We start from the raw sequence: 26,079 nt of genomic DNA, 5'->3' as shown, positions 1-26,079 counted from the left end.
CCCCCGTTCGGGGCCACAGTGCCTCAGGTCTGATCCCGGCTCCGGGACTCGCAAGTTTGCAGCCTTGGGCAAGTCGCCCCGTCTTTGTGCCTCCGTTTCCTTATCTGCACCATGAGGGGAATCGCAGCCCCCTGGGAGGGTGGGACCGAGCAGGGTGACAGACACTGACCTCTCAGCAGCGCGCCCGGCGCCGGGCACGGCCCCCAGGTGTCCCCAGTTAACACAGTAAGGGCTCCGACGGGGCAGGGAGGGCGCTGGCAGCCTGCTGGGCCGGCGCTGGGCCCACGCGCCAGGCCGGAGGGAGCCCGGGAAGTGAGGGGCCTCAGGGCTTCCAGGGCGGAGGACAGGCGGGGTGCCCGTGGCGTGTTCATCGGAGCAGACAACGGTCTGCGGCAGGCAGAGGTCCAGGGTGCAGAACAGAGCTCCGCGTGGGGCGCGGCCGCAGCCCCGAGCCCAGGGCCGTCCTCCCGGGCAGCCCCATCTCACCACCAGCCTGCACGCCCCGCAAGGACCACCGGAAGCTCGCCAATGGCTGCCCACTCACGTGTGTGTGACGCCAGCAAGCAGCTGGACGAGCCTGAGGGCACTCAGCTGTGCTGGCCGTGGCCGCGGTCACCACAAACAGTGGCTTAACCCACGCCACATTTACCCCTGACAGCCCGCGGTCAGAGGTCTTACCTGGGCCTTCCTGGGCTCAAGTCACGGTGTGCACAGGGCTGGTCCCTTCCGGAGGCCTCTTCCAGCTCCCGGAGCAGCTGCGCACCCTGGCCTGTGCCCCTCCCTCCGCCCGCCCGGGTCCCACCTCAGCCCCACCCCCCGGCTTCCTCCCACTGGAGCAGCTCCCTCTGAGCACAGCTGGCAGAGGGGCTCCGCTTTCCAGGGCGCTTGTGGCAGACAGGCCACCCCCGCCCCAGGATCCCCCAGGCTACTTTCCCCTCCTCGGGGCCCGTATGCTGAATCCCACCTCCAAAGGGATAACGTGACGTCTAAACAAGACGACACGTCACGTCCCCCCCATGTGTGTGTGTGACCCCGCACCGTGGTGCCATGGGGTCAGGACGGCAGTGCCCCCTGTCCCGCAGGTGCAGCTCCGCGGGGTCAGCCACACCCCCAAGGCCACAGAGCCAGGAGGCGGCTTTCTCCCACTTCGCGTGTGTCCCGAGGGTTGTGTGGCTGGCGGAGAGCAGAGCAGACGGAACAGCTCCTGCCCGCCTCCCTCCCATGGGGCCTGGCGGGTCAAACACCCCCTGACCGTGGAGGGCGAGGCCGAGGCTGCAAGGAGGGTGCTGCCCACATGTGTCCCCAGGCGTCCTCACTCATCTCAGCCACCGCAGCCGGCGGGGCTGGGCCTCTGGCTCCCAGAACTAACCCCGACGCCCTGTGGCCTCTGTCCTCTCGGGCCCCCTTTCCCTGGGACGTGGAGGCACGGGCGGGGGGTGGGGGAGACGGGCTCTTCAGGAGAGTGCTGGATTAGGGTTTAGCCAGGCCACGCTCAAGACCCAGTGCCTACGCACGCGGGCGCGCGGTCGCCAGCGAGTGCCTTAACCTCTCTGCCCCTCAATGCCTCATCTGTACCGTACCCTCATGTTGCGTGCGAGGGTCAAAAAAGATCATGGGAGAGAGAGAGAATCTTTGGAAACCAGCGTGGTTACACGCATCAGCTCCAAACAAACTGCTGTGTGTTGGGGGCCTGCGTTCCAGGCGCTGGTCTCGAAGGTGTATCCACTGTGATCTCGCCCCTCCACCGCCCAGAACGACGAGATCAATGTCACTGTCAGCCCCACGTCCTCGGTGAGGACATGGGAGCCTGGAAAGATTAGAAGCAGCCTCAGGAGCCACAGGCAGCAAAGCCGTGAGGCAGACCAGGCTTCCCACGTGCGCCCCGCTCTGCCCTATCGCCCTGATGGGACCCGCCGCCCCCGCCGGGCCTCCTCCTGAACAAGCACCGTGCCGAGCCTCCTTGTCAATGTAACATTGATTGTTTTATTGGAAAAAGCTGGTATTCACATATTTATAATTTTATTCAACAGCTGGATAATTTGTGAGACACCGAAGAAAACAATGCACCTATGAGTTACGGGGCCCAGAAGGACCAGGGCCGCCGGCGCCGGCTGCGCCCCGCCAGGAGCCCTGTCCTCGGGGAGCACGGAAACAAAAACAAGCACAACCCAGCCACTTCACAAGGACGACGAGACGCCCACACAGCCCGCAGGAGCAGAGAATCCGCACAGAGTAAGGACGCCACGTCCGTGACCGTGTCCCTGGTCCTTCGGCCGCTGCCCACGTTGCCCCTCCCCTCCGCCCCTCCCCCAACCTTTTCTCAACACGGGGTTTATTATCCACGGTTTGCTTTGGCCGTCATTTCCCAGGGGATCCAAAGAGAGACTTTTGTTCTGAAAAGATCGTTTGCTTTCTTTTCCTTTTGTTTTACGTTTCTTTTTGTTTTGGTATCCAACGTGGAAAACCGATGTAAGGAACTAGGAGCTGCAGTAAGACCTCCTTTTGAATCCAGCGAGAGGTGTGTCCTTGGTGGAAGGAAAGTGTTAATCTACTACCGGATCCGACCTGACAGTCACCTCCAGCTGCCATCGTGATGCCACCGTGAGCTGCCTCGCGGCCCTGACTCACGGAGGGACCTGGACTGTGCCAAACGTCCCGGGAAGCGTGTAAGGCCGGCCCTCAGAGCTGGATTTTGGCTTCAGCAAGATTTCTATACAATTTACCACGTTCTCAAACCTCTTTACAAAGGGGGTAAAAGGGATCCAGTCCTGTGATTGTTCCTCTTCATTAGGATAGATATGTACATATAATACTGTCCAGAGGACCTGGATTTTACAATGATATATAAACAAACATTCTTCATTCATGTTGATTAAAAAAAAAAAAAAAAAAAACCACCAAGGGACCCATTTCCTTGTGTAAATAGCGTCGGGCCGGAGCTGGGTGCACATGCGTTTTGTGCTTTGACACACACAAAGGTATCCTGTCACCCACGGAGAGAGGTCTCACGTGGGTCTATTTCCTGGGCCAGGTGACATCTTGTAAAAAAAAAAGGTTGGGCTTGGCGGGGCCTGCGCAGGCTGTTTTCGGAATGGAGATGCACAGCCACATCCGCTGCCCTTGCTGGGCAAAGACAGCAGGTGGGTGGGGGTCAGCGGGGTGGGCGGGGCTGGCCTTGACCTCTGTGGCCCGGGGGCCAGTGTCCCGAGACTGTGTGGTCAGTGAAGAAAAGGTATCCTAAAATGGTCATAACATGCAATCTTCGGTTGGAGGCGGTTCGGCGCATCAGGAGAGAAGCCAGGTGGAGCGTGGGCGCAGGGGGACAGCGGGCGGGCCGGACGCCCAGCACCACCAAGCAGGGCCAGGAGCCCCGGGGTCTTCCCCACTCTCCCTCCTGCACCCCGGGGCTCCTGGGACGCTGTCGCTGTCCCGCCTGCTCTGTCCTGCTTCACATGGAGGATCACCTTCCAGCTGAGGCTGTGGTGTCAAATGGAGCCACCGACAGGGGCAGGGAAGCGCCCATGTGAAGGCCCGGGCGGTTCCAGACGCTGCCATGTGGTTGGCGCCCGCCTTGGGGCAACTGTAGGCTGTCGCAGGGCCTCTGCCTCTTCATGTGACAATGGGGGTGACAAACCGTCCACCTCCTCACCCCTGGCACCTGACGTAGAGCCTGGCCCTCAGCGAGCCGCTGGTGTGCGGGAGGCAGGTTCCAGGAGGTCAAGGACAGAGCGAGTGTAAGTTCCCATGAGGCGCCCGGCGACCGAGGAGGAATGAGGGCGCACAGGGGTTACGTCAACGCCCCTGAAGGGCTGAGGGCTGTGCCTGGCCCATGGCCGACGCCGCAGCAAAGGCTGGTTGAATCAGGTGAGAGTTCCAGGCGCACACAGGAAGGTTCCACCCCCCGCCCCCTTCTACTCGGAAACCTAACAGACCTGGGACATTGAAAGAAATGGAGAGAACCTAAAAGGTGGGCGCGCAGCCCCAAAGTCTCAGCATGAACTCACAACCCAAAGCACAAAGGGGAGGCCCTCAGCTCTGCGACAGTGGAAACCACCCCCTTTATCATCAGAGGACCCCCGGCTGGCTTGTCTGAGCTTCATTCTCTGTCCCCAGAGCCCCGACCTGGGGCCGCTGAGGCGCGTGAGAGTAACAGCTCCCACTGGCTCCCACGTCCCCTGAAAGGGACGGCTGGAGTGAAAAATTAACCTGGAGATGTAAAAACCCTAACGATGTGGTAAAGACCGCAGGCAGGTCAAGTGCGGGGAGGATCGAACCCTGAACTTGGAGGCCGGCCGTCACGTCCCCGTTAGGATCTGCGGCTGCGGCTCCTTTATGTTCTGCGTTTTAAACAACCCCCAGCAAAGGCAGCCCGGCTGGGGAAACCCCCGAGAGGGGCTGGGCAGCAGGGCCGACCGCCCCACAGGCCTGGCCCTCTCCCCCAGGGGCTGCTTGACCGTCGCGCCGGGGACAGCCGCGAAAGGCGGGCTCCTGGGCGGGGCTCCGCGCGAGCCTAGTGCATCTCGGAGTTGACCTTGTCTTGGAAGATGTACAGGTTGTTGGTGGCGGCGATGGCGATGATGTTCTCGGCCGGGTGCCAGGCCGTGTGCAGGATCTTCTTGGTGAAGTCCAAGCTGTCCACGCTGATGTCGTCCCTCCGGCGCTTGCCGCCCACACACACGCGCCGTGGCTTGAGCACCGCCCGCGGCTTGCTGCTCTCCCGCGAGGCCTCCAGGGTCACGTCCCGCTTGGTGTTCCGGTCGAACATGCGGAAGAAGTTGTTGTAGGCCCCGGTCATGATGACGCTGGCGGAGAAGGAGAGGCGTCAGGCGGGGGAAGGGGGCCCGCCCCTTCTCAAAACACAAACCCCGGGGGCTGCGGAGGAGACTGGACGTGGGGCAAGGCCGGCCCCAGGGACCCCTCTCCCTCAGGGTCTCGTCCCCAGACTTCAAGGCCAGGAGCCAAAGCCCTGTTAGTGCTCTGCCCCAAACATCAGGAACTGCTCCCCTGTAACCTCCCCGTTTGCTCCAGGAGGAGAGCCCCAGGCTTTCAGGAGACGAGGCCACAACAGGGTGAAGCGAGGGGAACAAACGCTGAAGACACTGGGCTACAAACCCGGGGGCTGACCAAGGGCAGGCCTCAGGGTCAGCCCGAGCCTCCCTCCCCGCGGGACCCCGGGACGCTCCGTTCTCTGTGCAGCTGAGTGACCCAATGAAGGCCGTTTGCAAGCGGCCAAAGCGCAGCTGTTCGCAGGCCTGCCCCGTGTTGCTAAGGAGAATGTTCTGTCTGTCCATCTACTATGAAAACCAGGGGACTGCCCTGACTGGTGTGGCTCAGTGGGTTGGGTGTGGTCCCACAAAGCAAAGGGTCGCTGGTGTGATCCCCAGTCAGGGCACACGCCTGGTCCCCCCTCAGGGCCTGTGCGAGAGACAACCCATCGATCGATGTTTCCCTCTCTGTCTCCCTTTCTTCCCTTCTCTCTAAAAATAAACAAAATATTTTTTTGAAAAAGATTTTATTTATTCATTATTGTTAGAGGGGAAGGGAGGGAGAAAGAGAGAGAGAGAAACATCCATGTGCTGTTGCCTCTTGTGCACCTCCCACTGGGGACCTGGCCCGCAACCCAGGCATGTGCCCTGACTGGGAATCGAACCAGTGACCCTTTGGTTCAGAGGCCAGCGCTCAATCCACTGAGCCACACCAGCCAGGGCTAAAATCTTTTTTTAAAAAAGAAAGAAAACAAGGGGACTCTCCTCTCTCCTTTCTCACCAGAAGCCAGCCGCTCGGAGTTCTGGTTCTTCACAGGAAGAACGTTCAGGCTTGGGGCCTGGCCGCTTTGGGCCAGGAATTCCCTTTTGTTTCTGGCCCACGAGCGGCTCTGGGCTCCGCTGCGCAGCCAGTGTGGTGCCTGGAGGTGGCCGTGCGCCCACAGGGCTGGGTGTGGCCGGAGCCCACCGTGCACAATGGCAGCGTTTGGGGGCACCAGCCCTTGACACCCAAACTGTTTTCTCAGACCCCATGTTCAGAGACTGGTGGCTGGGTGTTTGGGGGCGATGGGGCTAAACCCCTCTGTAAGCTGGCTCTCCCGTGGATGTCCTGGGGCGTCCGTGTGGACCCCGGTGGGGCCCGGTGGACAGCCGTGCCTCTGCGCCAGGCCGGGCCAGCGGCGCGTGGAGGGGCCTCTTTGGGGAGCGGTGGGGGTGGGCCCACGCCTGTGGGGGGGCCGGTCAGGCAGCCCTGCCTTTTCCAGAGATCTGTCATCTCTGGAGATGAGCAGGGGGCGGGCAGAGAAGGCGAATGTATTTTCAGGCTCTATTCTTTTCTCTTCTAAAACCCTGCCTCTGATACCTTAATTCATGTGAATAGAATGGTTTGTTGTTGAGACAATTAAATGACGTGCGTGGAGGCGCAAGGCAGCAGGTGGCGGCGCCAGGAGGCGGAGGTGTGCGGAGCCCGCCCCGGCTGCTCGGCTGCTCGGAGAGGAGCGGGCCCGCCGCCTCCCACCAGCCTGAAGAAGCCCCCTTCACTCCGGAGGGAAGGCTGGGCCCCCGTCCTGCCCCCTCGGTCAGGGCCCGGGACACCTCACAGCAGCGGGACTCCCAGTATGGTGGCAGGGAGCCCGCTGAGCCTGAAAACGCCCCAGAACCAGAGACAGCGTGGTGACGCGGTCCTTGGAAGAGGCGTGAGGGCCAGAGACTGCCCCTCAGCATCCCGGCGCCCGGCCGTTTCAGCCAACAGGAGGCCCCCTCGTGGGGGACGCTCGGCCAGGCCATCACCGGGAGTGGCCTCAGCCTTAACTGAGGGCTCCAGACAGAGGCCAGGCTGGACGGAGAGGGTGGCAGCAAAGTCCCTGGCCCAGAGCAGTTCTAGAAAACACGCCCCGGCACCAGGTCCTGCGGAGAGCCCCCGCGAGGCCTGGGGACACCGTGCTGGAGGACAGAACTGGGGTCAGGTGACGCTGGCGTTGCAGCCGAGGCTGGGAAGCAGGAGAGGCCACACAGCCCTCAGTGCCAAAGTGTCCCCGGGCCAGGGAATGGGGGGGGGGGCAAGGGGCTTAGGGTTAACCCTGGCAATAACGAGTGGCCCGCCCGTTGCCACCCTGGTCCCCATGCAGCCATGGGGGCGGAGGGGAGCGACTCCCCCGGGGGTAGGAGAATAGCGTGCAAAGGGCTGTGGGAGCATGAGAGGGGTGTGTGCATGTGTGTGTGTGTGTGTGTGTGAGAGAGAGAGAGAGAGAGCGCGCGCGTGTGCGCATGTGTGCATCTGGCAGCGCCCCCTTCAGGCCTGTCTTGAGCAGACAACAAGGGGGGACGTGCCCGTGGCCCTGAGGGGCACCCACGGTGTCAGGCTCCGGGTCAGGCTGGGTCACACCTGCCAGGACCCCACAGGCAACGGAGCGCCCGTGGTCAGCGCTGACGGGCCACGCGCCTGTGGGCCAAGCTTTTCCAGAGGTGGCTCCTGCTTGCCCTCCTTCCTGCCCCCGCCCGGGTCCCCGCTGTGCCGGCCGTGGGACCCTGGGGCGACATGCTGGGGTGACAGCGAGAGAAGGTGGGTTCTTCTCTCCCTCCCCCGGGGAGAGCCGGGCGCCCACGCCCGCCACCGGACCTCACCCTGTGGCCGCCACCCCAGCCTCTTAGGCTTTCGCTGCCTAGAGCCTGCGGAGCAGAGGGGTCCCCTGGAGGCCCCCGACCCACCTGGCGAGCCTGTCGGCCCCACAGCAGCCCGGCCCGTAGTGGACTCAGTCACCTGAGGTGGGTGCCACCGTGGCCCTCAAGCAGACCCGCTGGGCAGGGACCGGCCAGAGCGGCTGCCAGCAGCTCAGATTGGGGTTGGGAGCCAGGCAGGGTGGCCCCGAGGCTGGGTGACCTGGGGCCACTAGCTGGCTCCCCCATAAAGATGGGGAAGGAGGCCCTGCCCCCCGACCCGAGTTACGGGGACTAAAAGGCCTAGGCTCTCTCCCAGGCTCGGCAGCGCAGGCAGGTGCGGGGCTCCGCCGGCCGCCTGGGTCCCCTCCCGGCTCTGCTTTCCCGTCTGTAACACGGGGAGGCCGGGGAGGCCGAGGGACCCCAGCCCCGCCTCTGAGGGCCTGAGGGCGTGGGCGAGATAACAGCCTGGCACTTAGAAAGGCGGTGGGCCCTGTGGACCCCCCCACCTCCAAATGCCAACAGGTGCTTCCCACGGTAATCCTCGGGGCCTGGGAGACGGGGAAGCAGGGGAGGTTCCCAGGGGAGGGCCCTGCCCGTCCCCGGGGCTGGGGGCCCAGGGCCACACCCCTCCCTCCACAAAGGCAGCCCTGCTTTGTTCTTCAGCAAACACGTCACACCCAGTGGGCACTTCCACCCAACACCCATTCTTCTGCTGATAATGAAGGGGAAGGAGAGGCAGGCCTTTGAAGTCAGCTGCAACCCACAGCTGCTAATCCTGGTTCTGTTCAGGGACAGGACCCCGCTGACACGCTCCAGGGACCCAGGGAAGACGGAGCCTCCTCGCCACCTGCAGGAAGAGGGTCTCCCACCTGGGACCACCAGGTCCAGGCCCCGTGCAAACCACAACAGGCCAGGGCAGAATGGCCCATCGCTCACATTCTTAAATGTTCTCTCACATTCCAGAAGGTTTTCTTAACAGGGTGAAGGGCAGCCTTTGCCCTGGCTTGCACCTGGGCAAGGGGCTCCCCTCCGCTGGCATCTTCCTCCTCTGCACGCGGCGTCAGGCGCCTGGCTGCACCCGCTCCCCAGCTCTCCTCTCTCCGCTGGGAAAGCCGCCTGCACCCCATCCCTGTGGTTCTGGGGCACCTGTCAATCCCAGCACTCCACCTGTCCCCTGCCAGCCAACGGTGGCATGTTATAACCATGTCCATGCTGACTGGCTCAAAAGGGGAGCATGTGACCCAAACAGAACCAATCAGATCCTTCTGTGGGAATTTTTCATAGACCCCGGTAGATGTTGTGAGGACAAAGGTGGGGCACTGTTGGGGGTCATCACCCCCAGCGGCAACGGGGCGATGCCTGTGATAGGGGAGGAGGAGGCTAGAGTGGAAGGGGAAGCAGCAGGGCGTAGAGGTGAAAGCGGACACAGAGGAGATGGCCCCAAAGACCCAGTGGGGGCCCTGGGGTGGCCGTGCCCGGAACTGCTCGGAACCGGCTTCGACTCAGCTGACTCCTCCTGCCGGAGGACGCTTTGGTGACATGAATCCCTTTCTCCTCCCAGGCAGATCAAGGAGAGCGTCCAGGAGGAGGTGGCATTTGAGGCGGGTCTCGGAGGCTCAGTGGGTGACCAGGGCGGACAACAGGCCCATGCACGCAAATCACTGGACCATCCACGGCCACTGCGGGCCTGTGGCCAGGCCAGGAGCTCCACACGCAGGGCCTCAGCCTCCATCCGAGCAGCCCTGGAGGGTCGCCGTTTTCTAGAACCACCTTCCAGGTGGGCAGACTCGGGAGGTTCAGGGGCTTGCACAGGGCTGGAGAACAGTGGATTGTGGGCCAGAAATCAAGGGCGTTGCATCCTAACTTTTCCTCTGCCCCAGCCGCCCGCTTTGATCTGGCTGGAGGCGGGTGAGGGGCCGCTGCGGGGGCGAGCAGACCCCCGCAGTCCACGCAGCCATCTGCACCCCGGGGACTCTAAGTGTCCCATCAGCAGGAGGGGGCGGCACACACTGGCCCCATGGGGTTCAGCTTCGCTTGGCCGGCGGGGCCTGGGTGGGCAGCGCTTGCCCCCCTTGGCCTCTGGGCTGCTGGGAGGCAGAGACCGGGGGCTCATCTGTCTCGAGATCCCCATCCACAGGGCGTGCAGGGCTCGGAGGAGCGTTCGGGCCGAAGGAGAGGAGGTGGCACTCACCTGTGCCTTCCAGACCGGGCACTCCCAAGCCCCGTGAGAGCGGCTCAGAAGGGGCGCCCCAACCAGTGTGGGAGGCAACCGCAGGCACGGAGGAAGTGTGACAGATGCCAAGACAAGGAAGGAAAGCCCAGGAGGCGCTGGGGCAAGTTGGAGAGGTCCCTGAGGCCTTCCTGAGGAGGTACCCCTGAGTCGAGTCAGTAATGGGAGGTGGCAGGAGTGGGCAGCGTTCCAGGGGCAGGAGCAGAGCGGGTTACGGCGGGCGGGGGACAGTAATGGGGGCAGCAGCAGGGACCATCAGGGCTGGGGGTGGCCGGAGGGTCAAGTGCATGGCAGGAAGCGGTGGCCCTGGGCAACAAGGAAGAACCAGGCTTCGCCTGTTCCTGCACACCACCTAGTGGCAACGTGAAGGAAGGGCAGGCAGTGGTCATAGCCTTTGGGGGCCCCCAACCCGCATGCACACAGTTTTATTTACCTTTTACCAGCATTAAGAATAGAACCCCCACCCCAAGACCCAGTGGCAGTGTTTGCCAAGGGACTCCCCATGTGCTAGGGCCAACAGCTCAGGGCGGATGCCCAAGGAGCCTGTCCTCGCTGGGCAGATCTGGGGTCAGCCTGGGCGCCACAGGTGCCTGGAGGGAATGCCAGGTGTCCCCTCAGCCCAGGCTCAGCCTGGCACCCCCATCCCAGCTTTCTCAGCACCCTTAAGTGGCCCCTGTGACCACCAGGCGGGTCCCTCTGTCGGAGAGCACAGCCCTGCCTGGAGGCCCCGTGGGCCAGGGGGCTCCAGGGGACCAGCAGTAGCTGTAGGAGACCCCCACCCCTGGACACACGGCTTTACCCCCCTCAGGGCCCCACCGCTTCCTGGGGGCCCCACCCGGCCCGAGGTCTGAGGTTACCTGTCGCTCCCGTTCCAGGCGCACTCAAACTTGTCGAAAATGCAGTCGTTCTCGTACAGGGAGCAGAGCTTGCTCCGCAGGTAATCGTGGACCTGGCGGGAGAGGGGCGCCAGGTGAGGCGAGGGGCCGCCCGGCGGCCCTGGCCCCGCCACAGACGGGGAGGGCCTCGCGGAGCAGCGCGGGGGGCGCCCTCCAGGTCTGGGGGCACTCCCGGGTCAGCCCAGCTCACCGGGGAAGGCCGCGTGGCCCACCCCTGGGCTGCGGCCAGAGAGGGGCAAAGGGGACCAAATCCTGTCTCCGCCCCTCCCCAGCTGCGTGATGCTGGACAAGTGACTTCACCACTCTGAGCCTTGGTTCCTTCATCCTTAAAGGGGTAAGAGGGCATACCCCCTGGGCTGTTTGGGGACCGAGTGCGGGGCCCCGCACGGTGCCGGGTCATGCCCCCGATGGTAACAGTCACGCAAGCACAGTGTGCCCGTCATGGAGGAAAGGGAGAGGCAGCCGCCCCGCCTCACGCACCGCCCCCAAGCTTACTGCAAACGCCTCCTCCTGCTTGTCCAGCCCCTGCCCGCACCGCGCCCCCGTCTGTCCCGGGGCAGCCCGAGGGGTCGCGTCACACCTCTGCTCAACACCCCGACTGCCCACCAGTCCCCCAGGCTGCGCCCCGTCAGCTCTCGGACCTCAGGTTCTCCTTCTCTCCCCTTTGCTCACCGCATCCAGCCAGCCACTCAACAGTCCTTAACCACACGACCCGTGTCCCTGCCTCGGGGCCTTTGCACTTGCTGTTCCCGCCTCGAGGGCACCCCCTGTCCCAGGTCGCTCAGGCCCTTAACTTCTCTTAGGCCTCAGCACCCCGTAAGCACCCGTGGCTGACACGGAGGTTGTCGCAAGGAGCCGTGGATGCCCCTTTCACAAATCCATCCAAGAAAGGAGGGAAACTTCGGGAAGGAGGTAACGGACCAGAACCACGCCAGACATCCTTGTGGACACGTGGCTTCTGGGACCACCTGGTCCTTTCCTCTCCACCTTGTGTCCCTTCCCAGTGGGCCCCTTCTGACCCCCAGGACACTTCCCACCACCAGCCCTGCCAGGGAGGCAGCCCGCACACACCCCAGGCTCTCAGAGCCCCAGCTTCCCTGCCTGCAAAACTGGCTGACAAACTGGCACCCCCTTCCCAGGGACAGTAAGGAGTAGAGGTGACAGATGTCCAGTGTGTGGAACCCCGAGTGCACCTTGGTGGCACCATGAGGGTTTGTCTGGGGCTTCTCGGAGTGGGGGGTGTTATCTGATTCACAGCTGCACAACCCAAATCTACAAGCTCCCGCACAAACCGCCTCCTCCCAATTGCCTCCCTGACCTCCCCAGCTGTAGGCATAACTGGAAACAGCTTCAAAGCAACTTTATAGCCGTCCCACATTTCTTCCAAGTCTCCTGAAGTTTGTGTTCTACTCCCTAACATATCATCTGGACGAATCCTCACAGAAGAATAATACATAATGGAGACTTTCCGGGAAGGCGCCCCATGCCTCTCCCTACGCTGTGCTGAGGACTCAGACACGAAGCGCACCCCCACTTCACCCCCGCGTGTGCTGAGGCCACTCCCCGGAGAGCGCGGCGGGGGGGCGGCCGCCATCCGCACCCCTCATCATGTGCACCCTCACGCTGGGCCCAGCCCGATGCTCCTCCTGCTGCCCTGGGCCCCAGACCGCAGGCCCGCCCCGGCCCGGCCTCAGGGCAGGGGCCGCAGGCAGGGGACACACAGCGCCCTGCGAGGCTGGGGGGCTGGGCAGGGCCTCCTGCCCTTGCCCAAGCCATGTCGGCTTTGTTTCTTGAGCCACAGTGTCTTCGCCTACAGTGCGGGCCTCTGAAAGCCCCCCATACGTGAGCAAGCCCCTCAGCGTAGAAAAGGGTGGCTGGGGTCTCCCACCAGCTGAGGGGCGCCGAGGGCGTCCGCGCCGCAGCCCACCTGGTAGGTCTCGATGGGCCTCGCTTCCATGTTCAGGTCCCAGACCTTGACCGTGAGATAATCTCGGGTGAGCATGTACCGGCCGCTGTGGCTGAACTTCACGTCGGACACAGAGGAGATGATTTCTGAGAAGAAGGAGCGGTTACTGGGGTCCTCGGGCTCCTCAAAGACTGCAAAGGCAAAAAAAAAAAGATGGCCGTCACTGGGTGCTCCTGCCCACGGCCTCGGACTGACACATGACCCTGTTCTGCCCTGTGTGCACGCTGCACGGTCACTCAGTCATTCATCACACCTGTAACTGAATATCTCTCGGGCATCGGCCCAGAACGGATCTTCCAAAGAGGGAGGAACCAGCAATGTTTCTTGAGCATTGACTGGGAGCCAGAGTCTGTGCTGAGCCTGTTCTGTGCATTAATGCATCTAATCCCCGATAAAAATAGTATTTTTATTCCCGAGGAAACTGAGCCACAGAAGGCCGATGATCCTGCCGTGGCCTCAGAGCTGGGAGAGAGGGTGGAGCCGGAGTTTGAACCCAGAGGCACTGGCTTGCTGCTCTCTCCTGCCTCCTGGTGGTGACGCCAAACGCCAGGGCAGTGAGGGGTCCTGACCTCCTCAACGTGCTGGACTGCGCGTCCTGGACTGGACTAGGCGGGCACTGCTCGGGCTCTTCCAGGCTCCTGTCCACAGCTGGCTGCTCCACCCCTTTGCTCACGGGCGCCCCCACGGCCAGTCAGATCCGACAGTGGTCCTGCGGCTGGAGTGGGGTGGGAACTAGGGTTCGAGCTCCTTAGGACCTGGCCACAGGTGGGCCCGGGATCAGGGGGAGGACAGGCTGGGGGTGGGCAGCCACGGACCCGCCAGCCGGGAAGGGCTTAAACATCTGACCACCTGTCCGGCTGCCCTCATGGAAGCCAGCAAAGTGGCTGCCCAGCCGGCCGGCCCATGCTGAGCCTCCAGGCCGACGCTGGGGGCAGAGGGCCGGTCACCCCTCCCCAGGGCCGATGCTGGGGGCAGAGAGCCGGTCACCCCTCCCCAGAGGCTCACAGGTGCCCTCCCTGACACCCCTCCTGGTCCCAAGGTCCCCTATCCCACTTCCCAGGACTGTCCCAGCCCTGGGACCCACATCCGCGTACCCCTTTCTCCCTGCTGTCCAACGCAGATGCTGTTCCTGCCTTTCCCCGAAACACAGCTTTCCCCTAGCGCCCTCGGCAGGGTGGCTGATCACATGCTCGCTGGTAATCACTCATTCACTCATGCATTCACTCCCTCATTCACCCAGTCCACGCCGGATGTCCACCCGGTGCCAGGCCCGGGAAGCTGCCGAGAGCAACGCAAGGCCCCTTCTCCCCAGGAGCCGCCCTGCTCCTCGCAGAGGCGCACAGTAATGCTCCGGGAGGCGCTACTCCGTCAGTGAGGAGCGCCTGGAGGTAAAACACAGAGCAGGCGGAGGGGTGGGGCTGCCGGCGGGAGGGGCGGGCCTCTGGGGGAGGTGCCTGGGAGCAGAGGTCTGAGTGAGGAAAGGGGAGGAGCCCTCCAGGCAGAGGGGCAGCCTGTGCAAAGGTCCTGAGGCTGGGGCAACCTGAAGGCTGTGTAGACAGAGAAAGGAGTGAGCAAGGCGCAGGGAGCCAGGGGAAGGAGGCCGTGCCGCCGGCAGTGGGGAGGCGCCGAGGGGTGCAGAGGGAGCGAGGGCACGCGGGGTGCTGGCTGCTCTGGGAGGCCCCTTGGCAGGCCTGCTGGAGGGCAGGTCACCGTCGGCCTCCAACACCCCTGAATGCTGACTGGTCGCCTCACAAAATCATGTTCGGTGCCTGGGCAGTAATACTAATCCCACTGCCATCTTCACTTCTGCTGGTACAGACGTTCAGAGTTTTTCCTTGGTCAGTCCCAACGCGACCAAAGGGCAGTCCCTTTCCTCCCAGAAGCCTGGAGTAGAGCAATAAAATCAATACTGGGTTTCTTACTTTGAAAAAATGACCAATTAGACCTGACACTGGGAAAGAAGCAGGCAGAGGGTCTGAGAGAGGAGGGGCCCTAAGCTCCCAGCGGGGACCACCCCGGGTAGGTGCATTCCTGCCACGTGGGGTCAGGGCCGAAGGTGAGCTACAGAAACATAAGGCTGGGCCTGTCTCGGGCTCCCCAGCCTTGAGGGCGCCTTTTGCGCCCTGGCCCTCCTCGGCGGTTTTCCCTGGCCAGCCCCCAGCTGAGCCCCCCGCTGCTGCAGCCTTGCGGGGGGGCGGGGTTAGGCGGTGGACAGGCACCAGACCGCCGCGGTGGGTGCGCCCACACAGGATGTCGCCGAGCCACAGATGGCGTCCTCTGCGGCTCCAAGGGTCAGGAAACCGCGCGGGTGGAAGGCCAACAGGAAGATCTAACCAACAGTGGCCAGCAGACCCCAAACGGCCTGCTGTAACCTCAATTCTGGCTCTACTGGGCATGCGCGATGGGCTTTTAAACACAAAAGGATCAGAACTGGAAAAGATTAACGGGGAAGGATTTTAAGAAGCCTGCACGGAAAGTTCTGGTTTTTCTTTTTAAACATTTCCATGAGATTATTTCATGATAATTTTTTCATCAACGCACAGCAGAGTCCGCTGTGCCCTCCCTGCGTCGGCCCCAACCACCCCTCCCCCCTCCCACACAACGGCAAGCCTCCCGGGGCACTAATGAGAGACGCGGGCCGCCCCTCTAATTGAAGGAGTCGCTGAGGACACTTCACGGTAATTACTGCCGCCAGAGTTTCGGGAACCATCCCAGAGCCCGTCCTCTGCGATGGGCTCAATTCTGCCTCTCCTCGCCCCCACGTTTTAAAGTCCCCACGGCTCTGGATCAGCAGAAAGCTCCATTCTACTTCCTTTTAATGATTTTGCATAATTTAGGACCTCTTGGCCTTCTCTGGTTCCCTGACAACCCTGACCTCTTCTTTGGGTGTCTCACGGTGTCACTACTGCCACCTGCAGGAGACAGGGGAGAAGCACACCCCACAGAGCCAGAGCAAAGCGAAGGAGCCCTGGGCGGCCCAGCCAAGGCTCTGAAGCACCTGTGCGTCTGGGGCGGTACAGGGGACGCCGGCCCCACACACAACTCCGCCGGTGTCCCTCTTTGCTTAGAACCCTGCACGCTTCCAACGTCTACGGGATCGAGGTTCAAGCTCCTGCGTGGGGCTGGCAAGCTTCTTCCGAATCAGGCCCCCCAGCCTGCTGCTCCCGTCCCACTACCCAAGTCCAACCCCTACAGCCACACCCCAACCCCTTTCTGGCCGGAGCCCCCACCCTGGGGCGGGGGTGGGGCAGGCAAGCCCTCAGGGCAGCACCACACGGAACAGGAACCCCCCCCCTCCCTGGGCCGCCTGAAACGCCTGCCTCCTACTAGGCTGCCCAGGGCTCCCCGGCCAAACACCAGGCAGAGGGGCGGGGCCAAGCTCAGTGGCAGCCCCAGGTGGTGGTACCTGGAGGCGCCTGCCGTGCGAGGCGCTGGGAGGAGCTGCTCAATACGACTGTGTAACTCTATTTCTGTAGTTATTTTTTCACGCTTTCTCTCCCTGAAATGTCCTTTCCCATTTCTAACCCCAAACTCTCCCACCAGCTCCTATACGTCCTCTCGCACCTCAACTCAAACGCCCTCTGTGCACCCTGTCCAGATGCTCCGCAGAAATGAAGTGCTCACCCTCGTGCGTGGCGCCAGCAGAGGTGTGCGGCCACCTCGTGGGGCCGGGAGCGCCCTTGGGACAGGGGCCTGGCCTCCGTCACTGCCGTCGTGGCCTCCCACCCAGCCCGGAGGCCGGCACAGGGCCCGGGGCCGCTCGCGCGGCGCAGTCTCTGGGCCGCCGCGGACACGTCTCGGCCCCGGCCTGGCACACTTCCCCGTAAGGGTCGAGCCCCGCAGGGAAGCCTACAGTGTGGCCTCCGCGTGCCCACGGCTCTTGCTGTGTCCCCCTCCGCGGCAGCGGCTACGTCCCGCACTGTCACCAGGGTGGAGGTGGTCTTCTCTGGGCGTGAAGGGGCGAGTGTTGAACCGGACGGGCAGAACTGATCAGATGGGGCCGGGGTGAAAAGGGATCGGGGTTAGATGGCAGAACTGCACTGGCTGGCGCCGCGCACTCAGGGACAACTGAGGGCTGGGAGGGCCACAGGCAGGTGCGCAGAGGTCAGAGGCCTGCAGTCCATGGAGGTGGGGAAGGCAGGAAGCGATGGGCTCAGGGTGCAGGGAGCCCATGGAGTCCTGCCCGGCTGTTGCTCCTGGTTGCCCCGGCAACAGGCCCCTCCTCTGCTCTGATATTGCACAAGGACACCCATGTGAAGGATGGGCACGCGTGTCCAGGCTGCCCCAGCCAGCCACCCTCAGGCACAGCTCTGGGATGGGGGGCCAACTGTGCAGCAGTAAAAGGAGGCGTGGGGGTGTGAGTCACAGGGCGCCCCAGGCCCCCGGCACCTCGTCACTCCCGCACGAAGCCAGTGCTGAAAAAAGCCTCATGCGTGGCAGCCATCCTGCCCCCGACCCCCTCCTCCCCGCCCCGGCCGTCTAACCGCCCCCATAGAGCGCAGAGTGGGCAGGGCCCAGAGTCACTACAGGAGGCGGGCACAGCTCTGTGCTTGCAACGGCACCCTGCTCCTCAGCGGGCGACGGACCCCGTCACAAGAAATGAAACGCAGTGCCGACCGCGGTCGGCCCCACCTCGGGGCCTGTGTCCCCACAGCCTGCCTCTCACCCCTGCAGCCAGGCGCCCCCTCGCCCATCTCTGTCCACTCCCGTCCTCTTCAACTCTGCAGGGAACCATCTTGATTAAGAGCCGAGCGCATCAGAGGGCCCACGGTGCATGGACGGGCGTCTTCAGAAACCTTCCCCGCCTGAACGCTCCTACTTACGCGTCGGCTGCCCGCTCCATAAAGCCCAGTGTCTCCTCTCAGCCCCAAGCCCGCAGCCTCTGCCATCAGTGCCCACTGGGTGCAGGACCTGCCCACCTCCACGCCCCCACCCCGCCCACCCACTCAGAGCACCAGCGCCTCCCACTGGAGTGAACTCACGACCTCCTAGCTGGCCCCCACTTGCACCCACCGCACAGACTACTGCCCCCACAGAGCAGCCAGGGGACCCTGTTCCCACACAGCCAGGCCAGGTCACTCCCACCCTAACGCCCCTCCCGCAGTCTGCACAGCCCCCTCGGCGCGGCCCCTCCTCTGGCCACACGCCTGCCCCTCCGACCTCACGGCCCCCCCCCCCCGCCGCCGCTTTGCTCCTGCGCCCCCAGGGGCCTGCACGCAGGCCGTCCCCCCTGCTGGGAGACGGCGCCCCAGCTCTGCACACACCCAGGTCTCTGGAACCTCCCCCGCAGAGCGTGGCTGGGCCTGGTCTTTCCACCCCAGACCCCTGACCAGGCTGCGAGTGCCCTGCCCCCGAGAGTTCGTAGTTCTCAAGGCTTCTGCGAAGATGAAGTGAGAAAGAGCACAGGCTGACAGGCAGAGACTACGGAAGCCTCTCTCCTGGATCCGCCTCGCTGTGTGGCTTTGGGGAAATGTCTTAACCTCTCTGTGCCTCCATGTGGTAAACCTCGGTGGCCCCTCAAGAGGCGCACACGTGGAGCCCCAGAAGCCGGCGTGTGTTGCCTCCCATGGATAAAGAGCCTGCGGACGTGATTAAGGGTCCTGAGAGGCGGAGACTGTCCCGGTCTCCCCAGGGGTGGCTGGACCACAGGGGCCCTGACAGGGGACAGGAAGGTAGGGCCGGAGAGGAGGCGGGTGACAGAGGCAGGGGTGGGGGGTGCCGCACCTTGAAGATGGAGGAGGACCGCGGGCAGCCTCTAGAAGATTCTCCCCTGAAGCTTCCGGAAGGAACACAGCCCTCTCAACACCTGGGTTTTAGACTTCTGAGCTCCAGAGTTGTAAAAGAACCTATCTATGTCATTTTGGGCCCCCAAGTGTGCGGCAATTTGTTACAGCAGCCACAGGGAGCGAGTACACGCGTCTGCGAAGCGAATGGCATGCTCCCTCCGTCACAGCATTAAGTCCCAGGGTTTGACGAGGCGCCAGCGCAGCGCGGGGCGCGTGGGAGCTGGGGCGGCCAGCCCACCCAGCACCGGGTCGGCACGCAGCAGGGGTCCCGGCAGGGGTGGCGGCTGTCATTATCACCTCCCGGCTCTGGCGCAGCCCTTCCTTTTGGCAGACTCTGTGCTGTTAAAAGCAGAAATAACTGTCTATTTTGAGGACTCCTGTGCGGTTGTTTCCATGGTTACGCTGTCATCATGACTAGCAGACAAAAGACCTTGATTGCTGCTGCTTTGGAGGAAGGCAGGAAGCCGTGGGCCGCCGCCATGGCCGGGCACCCCAGCTCTGCCCCGGCAGAGGCCTCGGGGTCCGCTGCGCTTCTCCAGGCCTCCGTTGCCTCCTCCGCCCACCGGCAGCCCGAGCGTCCGCCTGGGATCCAGGACGCCCTCCACTCAGCGCGCGGCAACCACCGTGGCGCCTGCTGGGGAGGTGACGCCGTGAGCACCCACCTCGGGGCGTCCCCCTCAGCCAGTCCCCGAGCCGGGAGCAGGGTGCACGGGAGTGAGACGCAAATAGAGTTCTCATCTCCGTGCCTCTTTAAAGAAACAATCTAGCTCAAATAACCATCGTTTGCGTTCTAAACAACACCGCCACCTGCTATGAGGCCATCGGCTGCTGCTTCATTTCTCACGAGAACTGAGGGTGAACGCAACCTGGACAAAGTCTACAAAGCACAGACGCGGCAACGGCTCGCCGCCTGGAACAGAAGCACCAAGGCGGGGCCGGGCCGGCGAGCCGCAGGCCTCTGCGTTCGGGGGGCGGGGGTTCTGCACAGGGGACCGAGTTGGAGAACAAACTTTAAAATACAAAATCAACGCCAATGGACAACCTGTGCAGACCAATAATACAAGATTTACACTTGAGTTTTACTAAAACTTGAATATATTGTACTAACCGTTTGAGGATACGAGAGAAAAACACGCCTGGCTCATTTTTACAAGAGAGGAATGATCTTAAAAACGCTGTGCAAAGAGAGCGTAGGAAAGGCAAAGACCCATTTCACCGACACACGTTTAGGTAAAAATTTCTCAGCAAGAACCCCAGTCCCAGCGTCACCAGGCACAGCCAAAGCCCTCGGCGGCCAGAAGCCGCGATGTCCCTCCCTTCACCCCTTGGCCCTGCCGGAGCCTTCTGGAACCGTGTGCGCCCCATGACTCCACTGTGGCCCAAAGGTAACATTCACTGCAGCCCTGGGCGGGGGGTGGGGGCGGTGGCAGGTGGGGAAGGTTTGAGTTACTGAAAACAAGGTTATGGTTCTCACATTTCAGTCGGGGCTGGATCACATGCAGCTCGTTCGCCACCGGGCCTGGGATAACTTCACGCCAAGAAGTGAGGCAGGGGCCCCCGCCTGGGGAAGGTGCAGGTGCTGCTGCCCCGGTGGGGGGCCATTCGGCCTGCCCAGACCCCCGGAGGGACATGGTGACAAAGTTACAAAGGCCCGGGGTGGGGGATGTCTCAGACGTCCCTGTCCAGCCCACCAGAGAGCATCCTCCAGCATCGTGGGGCTCACAGAACTGTCTGTCCCCCTGAGCACAGTTCTGCCTGCACACGCGTGTCCCTGACTCAGAGTGGAACCCACAGCTGAGGTGCAAGTACAGAGACACGGGTCGAGAGGAAAGTGACAACTGCTTCTTCCCTTGGGCACCCTTTCTCGGAATATTTCTTTCCAGTGTTTTCTCTGTTTCCAGTTGTTTGGTCTGGCAGGCATTGCTGTGCCTTTTCCCGTGTGGAATTTTGTAACATAACCAACTTCCACGCCATTAAAAACCTTCTAAATCAGCACCTGAAAGGACTGAACACTGTTCTGTGACACCAACGTCATGGTCGTTTGCTCTGGTGGACATGCAGCGTGTTTCTGAACTTTGGCCCCTAGAGACAAGGAGGTACCGTGACGTCTCATCCTTCCTCCCACGGGGCTCCCCGGGGGGCAGGGACGGCCCCGGCGGTGGGGCACCCGCGCGAGGCTGCCGGCGTCCTCATCACAGACCGGTGCGTATGCTGTGCTCACGGCAAAGGGGCACCTGAGTTGATGACCAGCTGCCCTTGAGATGGGGGGGTCCTGGGTTACCCAGGCGGGCCCAACGTCATCCCAAGGCCCTCAGAAGTGAGGAGGAGGCTGCGGAGTCGGCCAGCGCGAGGCAGCGGGAGAGACACCAAGCGGCCTCCGCTGGCTCGGAGGGTGGGGGGAGACAGACGAGTAAAGGGGCTTCGCCCTGAGCTGCCAGAAAGGAACCAGCCCGGCCACGCCTTGCTTTTGCCCGGTCAGACCCGTGTCGGGCTGCGGAGCTGTGAGCGAATAGACTGCGGGTTTGAAGCCCCCAGTCTGTGGTCTCTTGCTAGGGCGGTGCTAGGGCACAGATGCAGCCCTGGGCTGCTGGCGTGACGCTGGCCATGCGCACACTCACGGCCCAGGCACCTTCAGGTGGCCCCGGGCTCCCCATCCGTCCCCTCACAGAAAAGCCCCACGCCGTCCTCCCCAGCCAGGCTCCGCCCCGGCCCCCGGCTGTCCGCTCCCGCTCCTTGGAGCGCAGCGCAAAGGCTCTCGCGCGTGCTGCGTCCCAAACACCCCGTGCGTCTGTGCCAGTGAAGGGCCCCGCCTTCACCCCAGCACACAAACCGAACCGCGCAGGCGCCCTGGTCCACATGCCACCCGGCAATGCCTGCCATCCCCACTTCTCTGGCCTCTGCCGCGCCACCCTGCGGCCCGGCCCTGTGTCTTCTCCTGCGAACACCCATGGGGGATGCCCCTCCCCGCCCCACGCCGCCCCTGAAGTCTCTTCTCCCTCTCTAACACGCGCCTCACCCTTGCTCACGGCCCTCCCTCCGCTGGCCGCTCGCCCGCCGCAGCCAAGACCCGCGCGGGCACTTACGCTTGGAGTGCTTGTCGCACAGGGCGGCGGCCCGCATGTCGCAGAGGCGCAGCGAGCCCTTGCTGCTGCTGTAGACGAAGAGGTTGCAGTGGTGCGGGTGGAACTCCGAGGCGGTGATGACCTCCGTGAGGTCCTCCATGTTGGCCGGCTTGATGTCCACGATGTCTGCCGGGTCAAGGAAGGGGGTCCAGCTCCTCGGCCTTCCTGAGCCCAGGGACCCTCGGGTCTTCCCAGCCCGCCTCCCTGACAGACCCACCCGGCCAAGCTGCCTCTCTGTTCCCCAGACTCCTGGACAAACACCCGCCCCAGAGAGCCCCCAGGACTGCACGTCAAACCGCTGCCGGATGCCCTTGCTGGGTGCCCATCCACGGTCCCCCCCAAGGCTGGACATGCCACCTCCCTCCTGGCCTGTGCCCTCTCCGCAGCCAGAGCCCACCCGGTGCCCCTGTCCCCGGCCCCCACAGGGAGACTCCTGCGGCCTCCCCGCTTCATGCCCCTTCCCTGTCAGTAGCCCAGCGAAAGGCCAGGAGCATGGGAGGGGGGGCGCCTAGGGCGCGCAGGGCTCGCTGTGACCTGTGCCTGGGTGAGTGAGTGGCCTCTGGGCCCCCCCCAAGCACCACTCCCCTCCTTCTGCACACGGTGCGGGTCACGGCCGCGGAGGGGCCCCAGGACCTGTGATACTGGGAGTGCGGGGGGCCGCTCCGCCGCCTCTGCCGCGGGCGGGGGGGAGGGGCTTGGATCTGCTGCCCCAACAAAGGGAAGCCCAGGAGCCTGAGGGGGGGCAGACCGCCCTGAAGGTGAAGGGCAGACACAGACCTGGCGATTCGCTTTGAGTCCTGGGTTAGGCTGCACCGCAAGCCATGCCCCCAGGCTGTTCGAACTGGGGGCCATTAAGTGTTGGGAACCATCCCGCCTGCTTTCAGGAACGGCAGCCTCGCCAGCAGGCGAGAGGGCCCCCAGGCTGGAGCTAAGCAAGGAGGCCTTGGGAAAATAGGCCACTGAGGAGACAAAATCCCTCACATCACCCTGCTTGGCCCCGGAGATGGCTGGTTAATCAATGGTGGGTAAGACGGCTCGATGGCAGGGGCAACCTAAGTCAGGCACAGTCACTAGGGGCCATCAGGGAAGGACTTGGGGGACACAGAGAAAGGGCAAAAGACCCTCACCCCTCGGTTTCATATGGCCGGAGCCCTCATTCTCTCTGAAAGAAGCCTCCTTATCTTTTGGCTCTTCTGCCCCACTGCCTGGCAGCCCATAGCTGTATCGGGCAGTTCCCGGGGCAAATCAGGCCAGGAAGTGGATCCCTTGAAGCACGCTTTGTATTCCCCTCAAAAACGGTGATGGCCCACTCATGCTGGAAAGAAAGTGTGCATTATTTACAGACCCTTCCCCTAAACCATTTGGCGCTTTTATGTTTGCATTCTTATGTTTACTAGTTTTGTCTTGCACCCAAGTAAATCGGTGTGTTCCTGCCATTTGTTTTCTTCAAAACATCCTCTATTCTCTGTAAACATTAACACACTGCTGTAATGAGATCACCTGTGCATTCCTACTACCTAGCCCCATTGATAACCCTTTCAATAGAAGCCATTGGACACAGGGGCTCGGGGCCTTCTCCGCTAGAGGGAATCGCCACCCCCTTTCCCTGGCACGCCAAGAAAGGTGTCTGGAACGGCTTGTTTTTATTTCCCCATCGGTGGTGTCCTAGAGCAGCTCTGCGGGACCAGAGCCCCGCTCCGCCTCAGTTAAGCTGATCTTTGGCTTAATTGTTGCTGCCTGCCAAGGCGGCACCCCTGACGGACACATGGGCGCCCGGGGAGGGCAAGCAGCCTGTCCGGGGGGCTCTGTGAGGGGCAAGGCTGCAGTCTCGTCCACTCCCTGTTGCTACGGCAGCAAATCGGAACCCCCTGACGTGGCATTCAAGGCTGGGCGCACACCAGCCTCTTCATCCACCTTTCTGGCTTCGGATCCTACTGGTCATTTTGCCCTACTGGCCTTCTCCACCCACCCAGCAGCGGCGCCTTGGCCTCTGGCCTTCCCAGCCCTGCCTGGGGCTCTGCACAGCCTGTTCCCTCTGAATGAAGCCCCTCCCCTGTCAGCACGTGCCCGTAGCCCCGGAGGCAGAGTCTGGAGTTCGAATCCCAGCGCAGCTGGCTCCTGGCTGCATGATGAAGGGTGACTTCTCCAGGCCTCAGTTTCCTCGTCTGTAAAATGGGTTCACAGTCCTACCTCAGGTGTGCTGCAAAGGTTAGAAGAGGCAGGGCCTTGGCACACTGCCCGGCACATCTCTGAGCTCAGCGAGTGCCAGTCGCCGGGGTCGCTGGTGTTACCCCAACACCAAGGGGAGCTCCAGGACCTCTCCTGACAGCCCCTCCTCCACCCAGCCCAGGCTGCCTCCTCTCCCAAGAGAAAGAGGCATTTTCTGTAAATGTCCGTATACATGGGAGTTTATAGACCACGGGGAGAGCTGCTGAGCCGTGCGATCAGCAGCACAGGCGGCCGCGACACCCACGCGCACGTCACACTTCACCAGAAGCTCAGAACCCCGAGGGGCGGCTGAGGAGCGCGTGCGCCACCCGTACCCGAAGCAGTTTCCCCGGAAACCGTGGTTTTCGGGTGCGATGGGAAGCAGAGGTGAAATTGCCGAAAATGAGACTGAAGGTTAAGTGGGAAAAAGAGCCAAGGTATCTGCGACGCCAAAGCCACCGCCGCTGGCCTTGCTGTCCCCCCTGGCAGCCCAGGACTGAGGTTCCTACGGCCCGAGCATCCAGAGCCCTCACTTGCTGTTTCTGAAAAAGGGACTCTGCGTAAAGAGGGTGCTGGGGAGAGACCGATGTGAAACACAGCCTTCCTTTCCACATGGCCCCGGTGGAGGGAGACGCAGCCACAGTCACGGTCACGTTCGTCTTTGAATCCCACGACCCAGAGCCACGCCCAGCGGCCTGGGGGCAGCGCGTGGCCATCTCACCGGGGGCCGCGGCCACCTGGTCCCCGGGCGGCCTCTCCGAGACCGCCCGCTCCGCTCACCAAGGACCCCCGTGCCTGCTGCCCCACCGCTCCCTGGTGCCTCGGGTGCGTGAAAGGCATCCGTCATTGAGGGGGGCTGCCCCTGAGGCGCCCCCTGTCGTAAAGCAGGACCCCCAACAAGAGCGCAGGTGCGGAAGAGGACTGCATGTAGTACAACAAGGATGCCCCGGAGAGACATCACCAACGCCCCTCCCGGACGCGCCCCCACCTGGCCCCGCGCTGGTAAACTTGGAGACACTTGGCCCAGCAGGGACCGTGCCCTGCGGCTTTGGCTTTGGCAGGGACTGGCCCTAGGTTGGATGCCATGGGCTTTGGCCTGGGCGTCTGATCTTAGCTCTCTCTGGACTGCTCAGTGCCACATGCAGAAGTCACTTCCATTCTGCAAGCCTCAGTTTCCCTCATTTGCACCATGAGGGACGGGGCATGGCCCCAGAGTGCCCTTTCGCTTCAAGGATTGACCCCCAGTGCCTCTCCTCCTTTCGTAACCGGCTTCAAGAAGCGACGCGCAGACGGGGCTTTGCGAGGCTCACGGCAGGATTGCCCTCCCTGGGGAACCCGCGTAGTTAGACTCATTTACGAGCCCCGCCCCCAGCAGAGCTGGATGAATTATTCACGTCCTGTTTCGCCCTCTAATTGTACTCCACCTGTCTGGTGGGCTTTTGTTAAACCTCCACTCCCACGCTAGCAGCGAGGAATGATCTTCCCAACAAGGAAAGTTTGGCGGACACAGATAGGTGGACAGAGGAGCGGGTCACGTGGGGGTGGGGGGGAGGCCAGCTCAGGCCAGCCCCATGGCCCTCCACAGAGCATGAGGTGCCGCTCCAGTGCAGTGGGTAGAGTGAAGTCCCCCACCTTGTTGATAATGGCCACCTCCCAACCTTCAGAGACTGCGAACATGATGTTATTTATGAAGAGGACCTCTGCTGATATAATGAAGGACCTTGAGATGAGATCATCCTGGGTTTGAGTGGGCCCTAAATCCAATGACAAACATCCTGATGAGACACCCCGAGGAGGAGACAGGACAACAGAGGCAGAGACTGGCGCGCTGCACCTGCAAGGAGCGCTGGGGCCCCTGGGGGCTGGGAGAGGCCAGAGGCCCCTCCCCCAGGGCCTCCTGCGGGAGCACAGCCCTGTCGTCTCTAACTCCCAGCCTCTAGAACTGGAGCACATTTCCGCTGTCTTAAGCCTCATCGTTTGTAGAAATCTGTTATGGTGGTCCCGGGAAACTCGGACCCCCAGGCTGCTTCCCGCGAGCCGGGGAGTAACGGCACGGGCGTGAGGCCAGCCCCACGAACACGGTTTCTCTCCACCCAGACCGCCTCTTGCGCCTGAACTCCGTTTCAGCGCCCCCAGCCGCGAGACGCCAGGCCAGGACTGAGGGCAGCTTCCATCCTTCCTCCCTCCCCTCCTTCACCACATCCAGGCCTCCAAGTCCTGCGGCCCCT

General features: G+C 62.9%; 1 protein-coding gene across 2 annotated transcripts in view; it reads right to left on the bottom strand.

The window, feature by feature from the left end:
* Positions 1 to 1,989: 1,989 nt before the first annotated feature.
* Positions 1,990 to 26,079, bottom strand: part of PPP2R2C (protein phosphatase 2 regulatory subunit Bgamma) — an 86,704-nt gene continuing 62,614 nt past the window's right edge. For both annotated transcript variants that reach the window (XM_054582225.1, XM_054582224.1), the window contains exons 6-9: positions 21,605 to 21,769; positions 12,697 to 12,866; positions 10,731 to 10,822; positions 1,990 to 4,802 (exon numbers count right to left, since the gene is read on the bottom strand). In XM_054582225.1, coding sequence (XP_054438200.1) covers positions 4,511 to 4,802; positions 10,731 to 10,822; positions 12,697 to 12,866; positions 21,605 to 21,769 — 719 coding nt within the window. In that variant the 3' untranslated portion in view covers positions 1,990 to 4,510. The remainder of the gene's footprint in view (positions 4,803 to 10,730; positions 10,823 to 12,696; positions 12,867 to 21,604; positions 21,770 to 26,079) is intronic.

This window comes from Pteronotus mesoamericanus, unplaced genomic scaffold (genome assembly GCF_021234165.1).
Source record: "Pteronotus mesoamericanus isolate MK-2021 breed Mesoamerican mustached bat unplaced genomic scaffold, CSHL_Meso_final contig_68, whole genome shotgun sequence".
Lineage (NCBI taxonomy): Eukaryota > Metazoa > Chordata > Mammalia > Chiroptera > Mormoopidae > Pteronotus > Pteronotus mesoamericanus.
Note: the sequence above shows the minus strand (reverse complement) of the source record. Positions and strands in the feature narration are given on the sequence as shown.